The 18876-nt window shown below is 43.4% G+C and overlaps 1 protein-coding gene across 3 annotated transcripts in view; it reads right to left on the reverse strand.

The window, feature by feature from the left end:
- The window catches only part of CHD6 (chromodomain helicase DNA binding protein 6), a 195332-nt gene that overhangs the window by 78403 nt on the left and 98053 nt on the right, over window positions 1-18876 (reverse strand). For all 3 annotated transcript variants that reach the window (XM_045980678.1, XM_045980679.1, XM_045980680.1), the window contains 8 exons: window positions 13814-13900; window positions 13496-13630; window positions 8964-9085; window positions 7567-7810; window positions 6221-6397; window positions 5504-5647; window positions 1815-2070; window positions 628-838 (listed from right to left, as the gene is read on the reverse strand). In XM_045980678.1, coding sequence (XP_045836634.1) covers window positions 628-838; window positions 1815-2070; window positions 5504-5647; window positions 6221-6397; window positions 7567-7810; window positions 8964-9085; window positions 13496-13630; window positions 13814-13900 — 1376 coding nt within the window. The remainder of the gene's footprint in view (window positions 1-627; window positions 839-1814; window positions 2071-5503; window positions 5648-6220; window positions 6398-7566; window positions 7811-8963; window positions 9086-13495; window positions 13631-13813; window positions 13901-18876) is intronic.

Below are 18876 nucleotides of genomic sequence, written 5' to 3' on the forward strand. Positions count from 1 at the left end.
ACTGTATAAAGTAACAAACGCAGTGCCCACACAGAATCCCAACAGCCCATATAACATAACACCACACACTTTCCACCTGCGTGAGTGAGGGAATTTATAGGAGTATGAACAAGAACGCAGATCGGAATGCCATAGCTAGTGTATCATAAACCTTGGAGGGTTTGCTGACAAGGGACATAAAGTATCTCCAATTCTCTTTTTGTGAACTATCAGCTTGCACTTTAGCAACTTGATACAGTGATGCTTTCCAGGATGTATTTCTCTCATCATTATTAAGGGGAAAAAAAAGAAAGGAAAAAAAAAGCAAATGCATTGTTTTCTTCTTTTCTCTAATGCTTCTGAATTCTGTTTCTTACAACTAAAGAGAATACAAATAAACATGGAGAATTTCCTTTTTAAGCAAAGCAAGGGCTCCACATCATAGCCCGTGAAATTCACTTTAAGTTAAAAATGGGCCTACTTGGTCACAGATTTAACTCCGAGTTTCAATCCATCTTCAGGAGATGACTTTTCTCCATGTTTGAATGTTTAGTTGTTGTTAAAGCATAGTTTTTAGATGAATCAAAAAGGTACCCAAAAGAGAACTGCCCACAGCATCTGATGCACGGCTTTGAGACAAGCTCTCACCTTCGCTGGATGAGATAATCTTCCAGGATATCGAGACAGCGCACCATCTGGGAGAAGATGAGGACTTTGTGACCACCTGCGATCAGCTTAGGGAGCAGTTTATCAATCAGCACCAGCTTCCCCGCTGCTTGGATCATGGCCTGCAGCTGAAAGTCAGGGGCATCAGGGCTGTGGGTTTTTCGGAAATCTTCCAGAATTTTCTCCTCTGCCCCTGAAAAGGAATGCAACAAAACTATCCTTGAACAAACTCTGAGGGTAAAAGTTGCTCTCTGCTTTACAGATCCTGAAAAAAGAATTAAAGTGAACTGCTAGATCCAGACCAACAGTCCGGCGAGGCGACACGATGTGTGCACACCTGGTCCATGCCCTCAGCAGAGGCTCTGTGGCGGGAGTGGGGCCATTGTGCAGAGAACACAAGTGTTTTGCCTTCCTAGGAAACCTCGCCAAGTAGAGGAAGAACTGGAGATACCAAGCTGACTCATTCAAGTAAAGAAACCTCCACAGAAAGGCAACAAAAAGACATACTGTTGACATCATAAAAACTAGCTATTAGTGAATCCAAGCCCCATTCTGAGTTAAAATTTTATCAGAAAGCTTTATCATCAAAATAGGTTCTGATGGGGCACCTGGGTGGCTCAGTGGTTTAAGCCTCTGCCTTCAGCTCAGGTCATGATCCCAGGGTCCTGGGATCGAGCCCCGCATTGGGCTCTCTGCTCGGCAGGGAGCCTGCTTCCCGCTCTCTGCCTGCCTCTCTGCCTACTTGTGATCTGTCAAACAAATAAATAAAATCTTTTAAAAAACCCCAAAAACCTTCTGCCATGTTCTCTGGTTACTACAGTTAACTGTTAATTTACCTGTGGATTCCATCACGATCATTTATTCAGCTAAGTAATAAAACTCCTTGTCCCGAAGGGCATGGTGTGGGCCAGACTACAGGTCAACAAAGAGCAGCAGACTGGTGAGTGCACCCATCTTCTGACGGCAGAGAGCTGAGCTCCGTGCACTCACTACAAGATGGCTTACCCCGATCCGCCAACCTGACACTCAGCTTCATACGTCATTAGAAGGCGAGCATCTGCACATCCTCACATTTAATGAACTCAATACGCAGGCAGGACTGGTGGTTATCACGGGCTTTTGGCCGAGGCCAAGGCAGGCCCAAGCGGCCCCCTGCTTCCCGGACTCACCGTTGATCAGGTAAGGATGGTTGCAGCACTTTCTCAGCTCCATCATGGTGTTGATGAGATTGGGCATGTTGTGCTGATTTGCCCCCTTGGTCAGGAAGGAAAAGTTCTTCTCCAAGATGGCGCGATAGTATTTTTTCTGGATATTGGTCAGCTCTACTTCGATGATCGTCTCTTGTTTGGGAGCAAGGTTCTTTTCCACATCATCTTTCAGCCGCCGAAGCATCATGGGTTTTAGGATAGACTGCAGTTTCTTCACCTATCCGGGGAAACCAGAGCTGTTCACCTACCCATATCTGATTTTAATGACTGGTTACCGGGGTAGTCCAACCTTCACTGTACTATACCTCCTGAACAGCTAATCACAGTGCTGTGGTAGTACACTGAATAAAAGATCACGACTAATCCCTGAACATGGGGAGTTCGTAATGAGACCTCAAGGAAAGAAGGGATCTGGTTTTAATTCCCGAGTACTCACTGAGAACCTAGTGGCAGCCTCACAAGAGATAAAGGGAGAAAGATATAAAAGACAGTACCTACTCTCTCGGAGGGAGGAAACAAATCCCTCTTGCTCCATCATGCATGCACGGTGCAGCAACTGACCTGAGGACAACTGTCGCTGTGTGAGGAGGAACAAGTGACACGTTGCAAAGGGGAGACTTAGATACTGAGAGAACAAACTGAAAAGCAGAGGCAATCTGGGGTAGGCGAAATGTGTGAAGGCGAAATGTGTGGGGTAGGCTCAAAAGGGGTGAAAACTTTCAGTTATGAAATAAGTCAGTCCCGGGAATGTAATTCAGAACACACGGACTGCAGTAAATAATACTGTGTATTTGAAAGCTGCTAAGAGAGGAGATCTTAAAAGTTCTCATCACCAAACAAAAAAACTATACTGTGGGTGTGGCCGATATTTAACTACACTTAGTATGGTGATCATTTCATAACATGTACATATACTGAATCATTATCACACACACGTGAAACTAAAGTTATATGTCAATCATATCTCAGGTTAAGAAAAAAAAAAGTAGAGGCAATCTGGAGGCAGACCCCTCCTCCAGCTTCTAAGTAATGGCAGCAAACACGTTTGCGGTAGCAGTATGTAGAGAGTTAATGCTGTAAGACAATGTCTCCCATGCCATCATGCGAGCTGTTGAATCAGGAGCACTTTGAGCTGACAGCAGCCTTTGCTATGATTTGTCTGTTCTTCTCCTAACAGCCCAGATCTGGACAGCAGATCTCCACTCACCTGACTGCACTGGCAAGGTGACCTGCTCCCTGTCCCAAGAAGACAAAGACAGAGAAGGGATTCAAAAATCAAGGCACCTGACTTAACCCTGAGCTTTAAGATGGTATCAGTAAGATTAATCCTGGTGGGAAAATAAAATAAGGAAGGGCAAGTGCAAAAGATTGAGTTTTAAGTTCATAAAGGGCTATTCAAAATGTTTCAGGGCACCGGGGAGGCTCAGTCGGTTAAGTGCTGCCTTCGGCTCAGGTCATGGTCCAGGTGTCCTGGGATTGAGCCCCGTGTCAGGCTCCCTGCTCAGGGAGGAGCCTCCTTCTCCCTCTCCCTCTGCCCCTCCCCCTTGCTCATGCTTTTTCTCTTGCTAGCTCTCTTTCAAATAAATAAAATCTTTGAAAAAAAAAGTTTTAAAAGGGGGTACATGCTGCATAAACAAGCTGTGTGCGGTGTCAAAGTTTCCTGGAAAATATAGAAAGTGACTTATGGACAGTGATTTAGTAGAGTTATCAGAGCAGATTTAAAACACTGATGAATATGCTTTGCTTTAGAAGCTGATGCCTTCTGGGACTTCTACTTCCTGTGATTTAAAATACAGACATTTGATGCCATTTTTGTGGTTTTCTCCTAACTAACCCCAATCTTAAATTTAACCCATTCATGGAACCTTGATTTCACCAACCATGGTACTTAGGAATCTGTCCCCCAAGTGGATCAGGAATTACTAATATAAGATCCCAAAGAGAAAAGACATGACTCGGTCATTTTAAAGATATGGACAAATGCCAATCTGCCACATGCTGGCTCGGCTTTGCCCTTCACTTGGTTCCTGCCTTGAATCATTTAGAGTATACTACATGCCAGACACTGTGCTGGTCAATACAACAAACACAACTTTGGAGAAGAGGTGGGCCTTGTCCTCAAGGAGGTCATTGTCTAGGAAGAAGAAAAAATGCATACCACAAAGTAAGTGCAATGGGAGAAGAGGACACTGTGCCAATGGTCCAAAAATGGAGAGAGGGTTGGGAGCTGGCTTTTGAAAGATCAAGAGATACTGCAAACAGAGAGAAGTGGAATGAAGTTTGATTACTCACTGCTCTGAAAGTCTGACTTGCCACAGAAGTACAAACAGACTTGAACCACAGAGTGTACTCCTGACATCTGTTACTGAAATCCCCAAACCTGCTTAGTCCCCCAAGTCTCTGCCCCAACCCACTCTCACACCATTGCTAGCTTAATTCAGCAGAACTAATTATGTCATTCCTGCAATCAAAGCCTTGCATTGCTTCCCTAAGACCTCCCAAATTCTTCAAACCATCTTCCAAGGCCTTCCCACAATAAAACTCTCACCTCCTCTAGCCTCCTACTTCACAACTCATTGACCCTGTTTCCAGCTCAACGAGATGATTCCCTATAACTGAATAAATTCCATAGCTGATTATGCCAGGTGTTTTTTATTTCTTTGCAAAGCAGTCATCATCCTTTCTTTCCACAACTGAAAATATACCCACCTTTCAGAGTCCATTTCCAAACTGTTCTCTCTCCATGAAGGCTTTCCTGATTCCCAGAGGTGACCTCTCTTCTAATTCTATTACTTGTCCTTCTTACGGCATTTAAACTTGTCTGGCTTACTTCTGTAATTTCTAGTCAAGATTTCTACCCAACACAGATAGACACTTATTAATGTTGGCTGTTCTGAATTAGATTTTAGTCCAATAAGCTTAGACTCAAGACTAGATCTTTGAAAACCGAGGAAATCTGGGTGATTTGGACAAAACTAGACTTACCAGCTAGTATATGACTGCCTTCTTTTCCTTACTACCTGTGTAGTTTGTCATACTCAAGATGAGCCTGGCATGGGATGCCTGGGTGGCTCAGTTAGTTAAGTGGCTGCCTTCAGCTCAGGTCATGATCCCAGCGTCCTAGGATTGAGTTCCACATCGGGCTCCTTGCTCGGCAGGGAGCCTGTTTCTCCCTCTGCCTCTGCCTGCTACTCTGCCTGCCTGTGCTCGCTCTCTCTCAATCTCTGACAAATAAATGGGTAAAATCTTTAAAAAAAAGAAAGAAAAAGAAAAAAGATGAGCCTGGGAACCTGTTGCAGATTATGCAGGAGGAAGGATGAAGGATGAAGAAAGCCGAGGAAGGCACCACGCTCCTGTGTTCAGGGCAGAACAAAATCACTGACCTCACACGTGAGATCAATGAAGGCAAGAGGCCTGATAGGCTAACACAGGCTATTTCAGATGTCAATTCATTATATCTCCAGAGTAACAGGAACACCTACTAATCAGTTTGCCCTCCTCAACATAAACAAATTAAATAAAGGAGGTAATGCTCATTTTAGCAAGGATGTGAGAACTTGCTAATGCCTGTCCCCACAATGATTTGTTCTGGCCTTAATGGTGAAGGTAATCATCCCATTGTCTCCTTAGTCTTTCAGGCCACTATTTACCTGTTCCTCTGTTTTCAGATCTCCAAATTCCTCCAAGAAAGCAGTCTCTGAAGGAAACTGGGATGGCTCCAGAAAATTCAGCAAGCTGAAGAGCTCCTCCACAGAGTTCTGCAAGGGTGTCCCAGTGAGCAGCACTTTGTGTTCCTGCACAAATCGACAGCACACGACAACAGTGTTGGAGCCAGCACGCGAGTATGCCTTTGAAGTCAGGGCATTCTGTGCTCACTTTGGGGCAATTCGGTTTTGCTTTTATGAAAAGACAGGACGCCACCGTTCCAGGGCAGGTACGGTGAATTAACAGATCAATCTTCCTTTCACATGACTGATTCCAGCAGCAATTTCACATTAGTGAAAGCGACATCCATCCATCCAACCATCCATCCATTATTGCTACTCTCTACATACTGGGCACTGTGCCAAGGCCGTCATCCTTGGTACCAAGCTGAAACACCTTACGTTTACTGGTCACAAATTTCATGGTATTTAAGACTCCCCTAGGTCCCTTTGGGAATCTATTTGTGGCAAAGGTCAAACTGTTGACCCAGTTTGTAACAACAAAACCTTCTGATTCCTGCACTATCACAGATATAGATGGCAAAAAGAAAACCGAGAATAAACAGACTATGCACGAGTAAGCTGCATGCAGAATGGCTACGGAATGCTTCCATCGTGAGCAGACGGAACCTGTGTCAATGTAAAGAGCTTGCTAGCTCTCACCAGGGCCATGAGCTTTAGACCCTCCAGAAGTTTGCAGTTCCTGTTCTTCAATCTGTGGGCTTCATCAATTATCACACAGCTCCAGTGAATCTTTTTCAGCTCCGGGCAGTCTGCCAGGATCATCTCAAACGTTGTGATGACAACATGGAACTTGAAGACTCCTGAAAGGGGGTTTCCCTGAGGGTGACACAACGGAAGGTGAAGCTTTATGCCATGATCACAGAATTCAGCTGATGTGTTCCCAGCGGGAGCAGAGGAGGCAGCACGGAGAAAGCTAGGGCCTAGGTAAGAGAAGCCAGTAAGCACTGTACTTCCTCGTTCGGAAAAGAGAGAATAGAGGGATGAACCAGCTACTAAGACAAGAGAAAGACCTCGTTACATCGATGAAACAGAAGTAAGAGACATGGGCCCTCACAATGGTGAGACATATGAGCAAATACAGAAGACAGAGCAAGGAAGCCTTTTATTTATTAACTGCCATGGTAAGGAAAGCAGATGGGTATTGATTCACACACTGCCAGCCAGGACTGGTCTCAACCACACAGAGCCTGAATACCCAAGGAGACCTTCTTTGCTCCTTTTCAGATATGGTTAATTTCACCTTGTAACTGGGGTTCTAGCATAGGTTCAAAGTACGCTTCCTGATTCACCAGGACAAGACCTACCAGGCAGGACACATCTTTGTCTTTTACCTATCTTAGTGTTGTCATTAAAGAGCGCATCTTAAATTTCTTCTAAGTGTTTCCTTTTGCTATTAATGAAATCCCCGGGGGAGAGCATTGGCCCTCCTCTGGTTGGATTCATTTTTTACCTCGCTCGATTATAAAAACCAGTGGCCAGGACAAGCTTACAAGCATACTCAGTAAAGTGATTATAAGTAACAAACCCCCAAAAACCCCACAGTCTATTAAGTTTTTAACAATTTAAATCCTGTCTTCTCTTTATCCTTCCCTGTGAGCCTCCTTTCCAAACTCCCTGGCTAAGAACCCATCCTCTGTACACGAACTCTTCCACTCAGTTTTTCTTACTGAGCATATAACAAGTCACATAAACTCTTCTGCACATCAAAGCAACTTCATAAGCCAATGAAGAATTCAAGTTTTCAGTATCCTAAAAAGAGCCTCTGGCATATTTCAGAGAGCGGAAAGCATTCCCTACAAATCCTATGTTTTATCACAAACTAAACTATCAAGGAGGAGCAAGAAGTCTGCCTCCATGAACAGAAGACTCTACAAAATCAGTCAACGGTAACCCAGGGTACAGGGCATTAAAACTCTTGAAGGTAAGTGACAGGAAGGCTGTTCTGAAAGATGACATCAGGCTGTCTCCAGGTCACTGAGACTCACCTGGGCGTCTCTGTACACCATCTCATACTGCTGGATCATCTGCCTGCTGATCTGGCTGCCATGGTACACAATGGCATTCATCTCTGTCCACGTCCGGAACTCCCGCTCCCAGTTCGTGATGGTGGAGAGTGGGGCGATGATGAGGAATGGGCCATGGATCCCCCGGAGGAAAATCTCTGAGAGAAATGTGATGGACTGGATGGTTTTTCCAAGGCCCATCTCATCAGCCAAAATACAGTTTTTTCTGAAGAGAGTAAGAAATACAGATAATTCATCATTGATACAGGAAGGCAGTAGAGGTTGGGTATAACTAAAAAGATACTTCAGAAGCACACCTTGACCTGTAAGGTCATCGGTGAAGGGCCTTGTCTGCATTTTCTAGAGATGCAACTGAGACACATTTTTATTCTTATGATTCATACTTTGCCCACTTCCAAAAAGGAATTATGGCAACTTGAGAGAAAATATAGGAAAGACGTATATACACTGTAAGCTGAAAATACTAAAAATTAAAATAACAGTGAGACACAAGGAGAAAAAAGATATGTCTCAGACTTAAGCCAATTTCTATACCTGACAAGCTTCATGGAAGCCAAGGCAAAAATAAGAAGATAAGTTATGTGATTTTCATTGTCTATTATTTGTGTCATGGAAGGTGAACTTTTAACCCACACAGTAAATTTCTTATCAGGGTAAAAATGTTGGTCTCTCCTGGTGATCCAGAATCCCAGACTACACAGAGCTGGGGCACTCAAAGGGTGTGGCTCCCCGCAGTCTCACTCCTCACTGCACAGGTGGGTACTGGAAAGCTCAGGGGAGCAGTGCTCGAAGCGGCTCTGTGAGTAGAGGCACAGACTGCGCTAGGGCACAGGTCACCAGGGCCCCATCTGATGTGTTCTCCACGGCAGCGTGCTGGCTTTAAACTCAGGCTAGGAGTACACTCAAGAATGTTACAAAAATCTCAAATGTCACCTGGTTCATCTAGATACTGATGGGAACTGAAGCATGAAGAGTCCAAAACTGAGTGGTACAGCCCAAGTCTAGAGGATCCAGGGCTCACCAACAGGTGGTAGAGCTGGGGCTACAGTCCAGATCGGTTTCCTTTCTACAGCCAATCTTTGCTAAAGAATTAGAACAAGCTTTTGGATTTTCTTTCATCGAGGTTGGGCCTAATCTTTTGGCTGGGATGGCAAAGAAAAAAGAAGCACAAAGTCACTACTGTAATTGGAGAATCACCTGGTGTAGAGTCTTGGCATGCCTCATATACAAAGATCAGTACCCTAAACCACGGCTAGGTTACACCCTCTCACCACCTTGCTAGCTACTGCTGCTCTAAGCAGGTACGATGTTTGGGAGGGTAACTGCCTGTGCAGACAGCCCTGGTTCTGGCTCCTCACCTGTTATACCAGTTAAAAAGAAGCCAGTTCATCCCCTCCAGCTGGTACTCCCGGAGCTGGTTACTGTTCTTGTACTCTCGAGACTTCTCCAGCTTCTGCCAGGAGTCCGAAGCAGGCCTCTCCTAGTGCAGGAAGGCAGACAGAACAAAATACACAGAGAATGATGTTTGAGGAGCGTTACACAAATAGGGACACAGGATAATAATGGGGAAGGTGGCAAATCTCACAACACTGTCCTGAAGCTGGCTGGCATCAAGCTGCAGTTACTACGATCTGAGTAAGGCATACACACACACACACACACACACACACACACACACCCCAATATAAGACAAGCCCCTACATTTTCTAGCTTTCACCAGACTGAACTAAGAACATATCTATAAAATTCGCAAGGAATTAATGAAGAAGGGAAACAGACCCACCTACCATCTTGATAAGTGTTACACTGTTTTACTCAGACTCCTGGATGCCACTCCCACTTACACTTCCATCTCCCTGCAAACCAACAGTAGTCAGGTGTTTTGGTTTCTACAGATAATTTTTCTCTGTGCATGTGGCATCAGCTCGGGAAAGTACAGTGGGTCAAATATTTTGTTGATTAGTTCCTAGAGTCAATGTAAGGCAAAAAGCCTGTAAAATCAAAAATTCCTTGAATATCCCAAAAACATATTTTCCCATATGAAATACTGATTTCTAAATATACTGTATCTTTTCCCTACTGATAGGAAGTGTCCTATTTATCACATACTAAATTTCAATACATCCATGGAGCTCTAACTAGATTCTTCATTGTGTTCCATTAGACTATCTAGTACTGCCACAAAACCCAGTTTTAAATTATTATAGCCATTTATCTGATTAGGGAATTATTTTTTAAAAATGTCTCAGCTATTCTATCTTATTTGCTATTCTGTACTATTCTCTAACTTTAGAATTAGTTTGCCAAGTTCTTTCAATTCCCATTGAGATTTCAATTAATCAGGGGAAATTTTTAAATCTTTAGATGTGGCGATTTCCCACCCCAAAATTTTATTTAGGTTTTATATTATTTGGGCATAGACTTGGTTATTTCACTTACAGACAAATTGACAGATTAAAAATTCCTAACTCTAGCTATAGTTACAAATGAGAACTTTAAGACTATAACTTTTCTAAACAGTTTTAGTCTTTGGTAATTCTGCTTTGGAGTACTACAATATAGTTTATACTTGAAACACTTTTTTTTTTAAGGCTTTATTTATTTATTTGACAGAGACAGAGAGTGTAGGTGCACAGGTAGGCAGAATGGCAGGCAGAGGGGGAGGGAGAAGCAGACTCCCTGCTAAGCAGGGAGCCAGATGTGGGAATGGATCCCAGGATCCTGGGATCATGATCTGAGCTGAAGGCACATGCCCAACCAACTGAGGCATCCAGGTGCCCCTTGAAATACATCATTAACTAAAACTAAACCATTTGCATATGAAATTAACAAAATGGCCCCAATTACATCATTGATATTTGGAGGTATGTAAGTGGAATCTGTCTATGATCTTCCAGAAAAATATATATCACAGCTTACCTACAAAATTACTACCAGCTGTGGTTAGGCTAAGCCCCTTAACACAGGACTCTGTTGAAAATTATTACTAGTATATTATTACTAATGTACAGGTACAGGTGCTCAATTTTATGAGGGAGAAAATAATTCAGTATGTAAGAAAACAATGATTTTAAAGAAAAAGCTTTTAAGCAAAGATATTCCTATATAAACCCTCTTGCTCTGTTTCCTTAAAGAAGTTACATTCTTCTTAACCTACAGGAACCAGTCAGCATGGATCTCCCAAAGTCCATGTACCCCTTTAATTAGGCACGCTCCCCTACTTTACTAGATACAGTGTGAAGACTTTCTGGAACGTGTTCCCAGTGACTTAAGTGGCTCACTCTCATCATGTAAGAGCCGAAGGATGGACTTTCACTGCAGATTTCTACTTTGCTGCCTTGGTAGCACTCCACAAGAGAGTAATCACTCTCCAATCCAGTCACCCCTCTGTCTTTCCGTCCCTCCCCAGTGCTAAAGGGTTTAGTTTAACATCACCTACTGGCCAGAAACTTCAGCCGTCTGAGCACAAGACCTGAAATCAACTAGAAGTTTCTGGTTGATTCATAAGTAGTACAGACTGCAGGAAACAACACCCCCCAGGGTTCCACAACCGTCAGCGGCTACTTAGTTAACCTTGAAGGAGGAGAAGTGATTCTTGGAGTTTCCATAGTAGCTCTGGCCTGTTAAAAGACTGCCCTGACTTTGCACAATCATCACGGACAATGTCACTTCTTGCTTTCTCACAGTTCCGTATTTTACCTATAGGTAACTAATTTTTTACCAAAAGCTTTCAGGTATAGGATGTCCTGTTCATCAACTTCAAAGCACAGCATAGATCCCTTTAAAAAATTATTCAGGTAAACTCCCGTTTGGAGCTGGTCCTTTTCTCAACACATAAAAAGACAGCTTTAGTTATATTGTGAGCTATATATTCGAATTTAGAATTTTTTAAAAAATTTTTATTTCTTATTTTTTATAAACATATAATGTATTTCATCCCCAGGTCTGTGAATTGCCAGGTTTACACACTTCACAGCACTCACCATAGCACATACCCTCCCCAATGTCCATAACCCTATTCCCCCTCTCCCAACTCCCCCTCCCCCCAGCAACCCTCAGTTTGTTTTGTAAGATTAAGAGTCACTTATGGTTTGTCTCCCTCCCAATCCCATCTCGTTTCATTTATTCTTCTCCTATCCCCCTAACCCCGCATGTTGCATCTCCATCAATTTAGAATTTTTGAGATAAAATTTCAAACTGCATTTTAAATGAGAGAACAAGTAAGTCAAACAAGGAGACAAGTGTGAAATAATATGGTTCATTGAGAGACAAAAACAGCCGCATCACAATAGCAAAGTAAAGAAAAAGTGAAATTGCCTGAAAACACTTGAGAATTCATATTCTTGCCAAATGCATGTAGTCAATCTGAGGAAATAAGTGGGATTCGGGTTGAGAGGGTAAGAATCCTGATTACTTTGAGATACTAACTTACAATTAGCTTCGGAATGGAAAGGCTCTCTACTCTCTGCCCCACAGAGATCTGTCCCTGTCTTGGCCACACACCCCCATTAGTCTGGTGCCTGTGTGACCACACACAGACACACTTCTCCCATTAACCTGTGAGCTCCTGGGGGCTGGGCATGCATCTTCTTTGTTATTCTGTCACTCAAGAGTCAGCCAACAGCAGATGATTAACAATGACTGACGAATTAACAACAGACAACAGTTGTAGGAAAGGTTGAAAGAGAAATTTATTAACCAGTCATGTAGACAAAAACACCATTAAAAATTATGTGTATTTCTAATCACTGTTCTGTAGCTCAGGATGCCTCCATACACTTCATACGCCAAGAAACAAAAAACAAAACACTGCTTTTCAGTAGATTCTGACAGAGATCTAAGTTCAATGTCAAGCTCTTGTCTCCTGAGTCCTGACTTTGCAGGGATGTAAAAACAACAAATAGTAAGGAATTGGATAAAGGTTCTTCATATACAAGTGGTGACTTTTTAAAAATAGACACTCAACATACTCAGTAACTCTGATTCTCTTCCCAAGTGAGTCGCATCTTAATCAGGCTCTCCTAATTCTACATCTTTTTAATTATTGACACTTTATATACAATTACTTGTCAGGTGTGCTGGGACATTTATGCAGCTTGGTGGGAATTATCCAGATTCAGAAAAACTGACTGAATAAATACATATTGAAAACCCATGTTCTCTCTGTGAAGCCCAGAATCTATAGAGATAAGATAGTTCTTCCCCTTAAGAATATCCCAGCTGGGGGAGCCTGGGTGGCTCAGTGGGTTAAAACCTCTGCCTTCCGCTCAGGTCATGATCCCAGGATCCTGGGATTGAGCCCCGCATTGGGATCTATGCTCAGTGGGGAGCCTGCTTCCTCCTCTCTCTCTGCCTGCCTCTCTGCCTACTTGTGATCTCTGTCTGTGAAATAAATAAAATCTCAAAAAAAATTAAAAAATAAATAAAATTAACTTAAAAAAAAAAAGAAAAAAAGAATAGAGGTCAAAAACAAAGAAAAAAGATCACTGGTGTAGCAAGAGGTAGTAGGACACAAGAAAGACACTAACAATTTACTGAGCTTCTTTCCCATGCAGGCATTTCTTACATGTTCTACCTCACTGACTCCTTAGAGCACCATATACCAAAACATCTAAGCTCGTATTCAAGGTTCTTAAATGTCACACACACCATCAAAGTAAGAGTCTAGACCTAATGTTGACCAGAGTGCTAACAAAGTCTGATTTGGGGAGAAAAGCATGCTGAACTGCAGTTCAACAGAGAGTGGCCACAGGTAAGACACTAACAGACACCATTTCTTTTTTTTTTCTTTTAAACAAAGACCACTTCTGAGCAGAGGCCCATAGCCATCCAGGACTGCCAAGGTCATAAAGTTACATGTTCCAACAGCTGCCAAAAAGAGATACGTTACCACATGCTTAATTTCAGGGAGAACTTGGAGAGACTCGAATTCTTTAACCTTTGCAGGATCTACGTCTTCCTCTAGCTCCCACGTGCTTTCTTCGTAAGGCAGGGAGCACCACTTCACCAGGTAATGGGTCACTTCCTGGTGGGACACAGGAGAGGAGTTCATGTTCTACTAGATTAAAGGAGTCTGGCCAAGCTCTGAAAAACCCACCCTAACACACGCAAATGCCATTAAAACAAGGACTGTGTGTTAACAAAACAAGCAAAATACGTAGTAAGGAGGGAAGGCTCTTTAGGGGAGTCAAAAGGACCGAATCCCCACCTCTCCTGTCTCTGCATCTTTGGTGTGGGCCACCTCCAGGACGCGATCCACTTCTACATAGTCTGGGTTGAACAAGTCTTCATCGGGCTAGTGCGAACAAAGGAGAAAAGTTAGAAAAGTGTCCTCCGCCCTTCAAAACTAACATCCAGGGGTTCATCTGTAAGTGACCTCCTACTCTGGGCTTACAGGGAAACACAGAATGGAAGGGGCACCTTGAGAATAAAAGTCACAGCACAGACATTTCTTCACTGTCCCCAAATCTTCTCTCTGTGACTGAAGTTATAGGTTACACCACGGCCAGAGTAAGACTCTCTTAGTGGTCATTATGGTACCATAAAATTCAGCCCAAGGATTCCCTTTTTCTTATTGCTTCTTGTTCCCAAGAAACCTTGGAAACTCAGGAACTAGTTTTTCTTCTATATACCCACGATAGCAGCAAACACTGGAAGGGGGCACAAGGGGAGCTTCTGGGGGACTGATAACATTCCAGGTCCTGATCTAAGTGGTGGCTACAGGTGTGTTTATCTCGTAAAAATTCACTGAGCTGCACCCTTAGGATCTATTTACCTTCGTGTACATTATTACGCTTCCCAAAAAAGTGTCCTTACGAAATAATAAGCATCACTTGGAAATATTTAACCTGTGTCCGGAGTAATGCTAAATGCTGTAAGTCTCAAAATTACTTTATGGACTAGATACGATCATGACTTTACAGATGAGGAAAGTGACAAAGCCACAGAGCTGTGTGAACTCGAACGTTTACCCAGGACTTTCTTACCCAGAAACCCTCCTCCTAGACTGCTAGAAGGTTCTTACTGCCCCTTTGGTCAGAAGGCACTTTAGGGGCTATCCAGTTTCACCTTCAACACAGGAATGCTTTTTTATAACATCCCTGCAACCCTCCCTCAGATTCCCTTATTCCCTGTTTGGGAATTCACTGCCCTCTACGACCTGAGCCGCTGCCAAGACAGCTTTACCTCTGCCTGCCCGGTGGTAGCACCATGATCTTTATTAAATTACAGCCCAGTCTCCCTCTGTAACTGGGGCTTGCTGGTGTGACCGCTTCCTCCAAGGTAGCAGTAGCTAAGTTTGTTCTCCTTCTACGCTGTCTCTTCAAAAAACCACCCAATCTGACTGAAACTACTCAAGGTGTTCAACTGTTCTCGGGGGTCCACGTTTCCAGATCCCTTCGGGATGCAGAGAGGTAGCACTTACGAATAGTGGCCATGGGCCACCATGCTAAGCACTTCTGTAAACCCTGTGTCATTTTCACAGGTGTTCTGGGAGGCTGATACTATTAGGAGTTCCGCTTTACACAGAGGACGACACTGGGTCCGAAGGAGCTTATGCAAGTGGCCCAACGCCACTGAATTCCGTATGTGTGTGAGCATGTGTGCGCGTGTGTGGCAGTGGTGGGAGTGGGGACAGGGGGGAGGAACGGAACCTGTAGCCTGGCAGGTTGGCTCCAGAGCCCAGGCTCCTAGCACCGTGCAGTCCAGTTTCCACGTTCGCTGACAAGCTCTCCACTGAGCTTCCTTCACCCCGATTAAGAGCCCTCCTGCAGCTGCACTCAGGTCCACCAAGTCCCCCCGAACCTGACACTCAAATGAAGAGAACACTGGGAATGTTCTAAGATTACTGTTACTTCTTAAGCAGATGTACCCCCTCCTCCTGACCAATGGGAAACTTATCATTTAAAGGGCACTATATTCTGTCCCTAGGACTGCTAGTCCGTCATTTCCCCCACTCTGACGTTACAAAGATTTAAAAACTACAAATATGTGACATCACCCACATTTACTGCCATTCTATTTCACTCATCCTAGCCCGTCCAGTAAACCCGAACATTGATTTTTGTCATCTATTCTCCCAGCATCGGGTCTGGTTTCCAGGAGTCCGTGTGCGGTCAGAAGGCCTCTACTCCTGCAGAGTTCCGGAAGCCTCTGCCTCTCGAGCCTGAGTCTCTGGCACACGTGTCCCTGGCTACTTCATAAAGCAGCTGGAAATAATGGGTATGAAGAAGCTCCATCCAAAACTAAGTCATTATTGATCTCCTAAGACTATTATTTATCCAAGTCATTAATAAAAATGTTGTAAAGGTTGAGACTGAAGACAGCATTATAGGAACTACTCGCCACTCTCCCTCCTCCTCAATCTCAGGAAGTTGTCCTCTGATCTTTTCGAAAGCCTTTCCTTCCCACAAGAGTTATGTGCTCCTGGTACGACCTGGCTTCAGCCCTCTATTTCCAACCCAGTAAAAATCACTTCCTTGACTGTTCCATGCTCTTGGATTGGAAGAATAAACATTGTTAAAATGTCTATACTGCCTAGAGCAATCTATACTTTTAATGCCATTCCGATCAAAATTCCACCGATATTTTTCAAAGAGCTGGAGCAAATAATCCTAAAATTTGTATGGAGCCAGAAGAGATCCCGAATTGCTAAGGAAATGTTGAAAAACAAAAACAAAGCTGGCGGCATCACGTTACCCGATTTCAAGCTTTACTACAAAGCTGTGATCACCAAGACAGCGTGGTACTGGCATAAAAACAGACACATAGACCAGTGGAACAGAGTGGAGAGCCCAGATATGGACCCTCAACTCTATGGTCAAATAATCTTCGACAAAACAGGAAAAAATATAAAATGGAAAAAAGACAGTCTCTTCAATAAATGGTGCTGGGAAAACTGGACAGCGATATGTAGAAGAATGAAACTCGACCACTCTCTTACACCATACACAAAGATAAACTCGAAATGGATAAAAGACCTCAACGTGAGACAGGAATCTATCAGAATCCTAGAGGAGAACATAGGCAGTAACCTCTTCGATATCAGCCACAGCAACTTCTTTCAAGATATGTCTCCAAAGGCCAAGGAAACAAAAGCAAAAATGAACTTTTGGGACTTCATCAAGATCAAAAGCTTCTGCACAGCAAAGGAAACAGTCAACAAAACAAAGAGGCAACCCACGGAATGGGAGAAGATATTTGCAAATGACAGTACAGACAAAAGGTTGATATCCAGGATCTATAAAGAACTTCTCAAACTCAACACACACAAAACAGATAATCATATCAAAAAATGGGCAGAAGATATGAACAGACACTTCTCCAATGAAGACATACAAATGGCTATCAGACACATGAAAAAATGTTCATTATCACTAGCCATTAGGGAGATTCAAATTAAAACAACATTGAGATACCACCTAACACCAGTTAGAATGGCCAAAATTAGCAAGACAGGAAACAACGTGTGTTGGAGAGGATGTGGAGAAAGGGGAACCCTCTTACACTGTTGGTGGGAATGCAAGTTAGTGCAGCCACTTTGGAGAACAGTGTGGAGATTCCTTAAGAAATTAAGAATAGAGCTTCCCTATGACCCTGCAATTGCACTGCTGGGTATTTACCCCAAAGATACAGATGTAGTGAAAAGAAGGGCCATTTGTACCCCAATGTTTATTGCAGCAATGGCTACGGTCGCCAAACTGTGGAAAGAACCAAGATGCCCTTCAACGGATGAATGGATAAGGAAGATGTGGTCCATATACACAATGGAGTATTATGCCTCCATCAGAAAGGATGAATACCCAACTTTTGTAGCAACATGGACGGGACTGGAAGAAATTATGCTGAGCGAAATAAGTCAAGCAGAGAGAGTCAAGTATCATATGGTCTCACTTATTTGTGGAGCATAACAAATAACATGGAGGACATGGGGAGATGGAGAGGAGAGGGAGCTGAGGGAAACTGGAAGGGGAGATGAACCATGAGAGACTATGGACTCTGAAAAACAACCAGAGGGTTATGAAGGGGCGGCGGGGGGGTGTGGGGGGGTGGGAGGTTGAGGAACCAGGTGGTAGGTAATAGGGAGGGCACGTACTGCATGGAGCACTGGGTGTGATGCCAAAACAATGAACACTGTTATGCTGTAAATAAACAAATAAAAATAAATAAATTTAAAAAAAATCACTTCCTTGGGAATAAAGCAGAAAACAGACACGTGGGGCTTTGTAGGGTCTGTGAAGGGCTGTGGACTTTATTTCAAGAAAACGAGAGGCGCTGAAGGGTCTGGAGCAGGCGAAGTGCGTAAGCAAACCCTGTCCCTCGTCAGGGCTGATCCTGAGCGCTGACCCTGTGCCTGGTACCAGGGACAGAAATACAAGGAGACATGTCCCCGTCTGTCTCCGAGGACTTAAAATGGAAGAAAGGCATGTAAACAAGTTACTACACTGCAAATCCCTGCTAAAATAGAGGTGCAAATAAAATGGTCGAAGAACAGAGGGCGAGTATCCAGTGGGGCCTCACGACGATCTTCCAATTCTGCTTGTCTTCTTCCCCCAGTCCTCTGTGACAAGAACAATGCCACGAGCAATAGCTTTCACATGCTTTGAAACAATCCCGGAGACAGCTGGGGCCAAACGCTAACGCTAAAGATGAAGGACCCCACTCTGGGACAAGACGAACACTTACTGACATTAACCTAAAATAACGTTCTATCACTTGAGGAAAAGGTGCAGAACACGAAGAACGAGTTGGTTACATACTGCAGCAAAGTCCTACAGCTTGATGGCACCTGAGTGATGTGGGAGAACAGTCATTAGTGACACCAGAAGAGGCTGTAGGGCCAGATGTCAGTTCTTACTGTTCTCCCACATCACTGTTACTAGAGCAGAGTATTCTAAGGGATGTACACATAATTTAACAAATGTCTGTTATCTAACAATGTGTTTGTTTGCCATTTTTTACCAATATAAATGACTGCCTGTCATAGCTAACGTTGTACAAAGATTCAGCAGTTTCCTTAAAATACATGGCGGAATTAGAACTGCTGGACAAAGGATGTGAACATTCTGAGACATTACACAGCTGATGCCATTCTGTTCTTCTCACAGGTCATACTAGGTAATGTTCCCACCCGCGAGACACAAGACAGTCTCTGCCCTACACCCTCACCAGCAATGAGTAATACCTATTTTTAAAATCTTCAAGTATTCGGTAAATAAAAACTAGAAAATTCCTATTTTACTTTGTATTTTTTTGACTACTAGTCAAAGTGGT

The sequence above is a fragment of the Meles meles genome, chromosome 16 (assembly GCF_922984935.1).
Source record: "Meles meles chromosome 16, mMelMel3.1 paternal haplotype, whole genome shotgun sequence".
Classification (NCBI taxonomy): Eukaryota; Metazoa; Chordata; class Mammalia; order Carnivora; family Mustelidae; genus Meles; species Meles meles.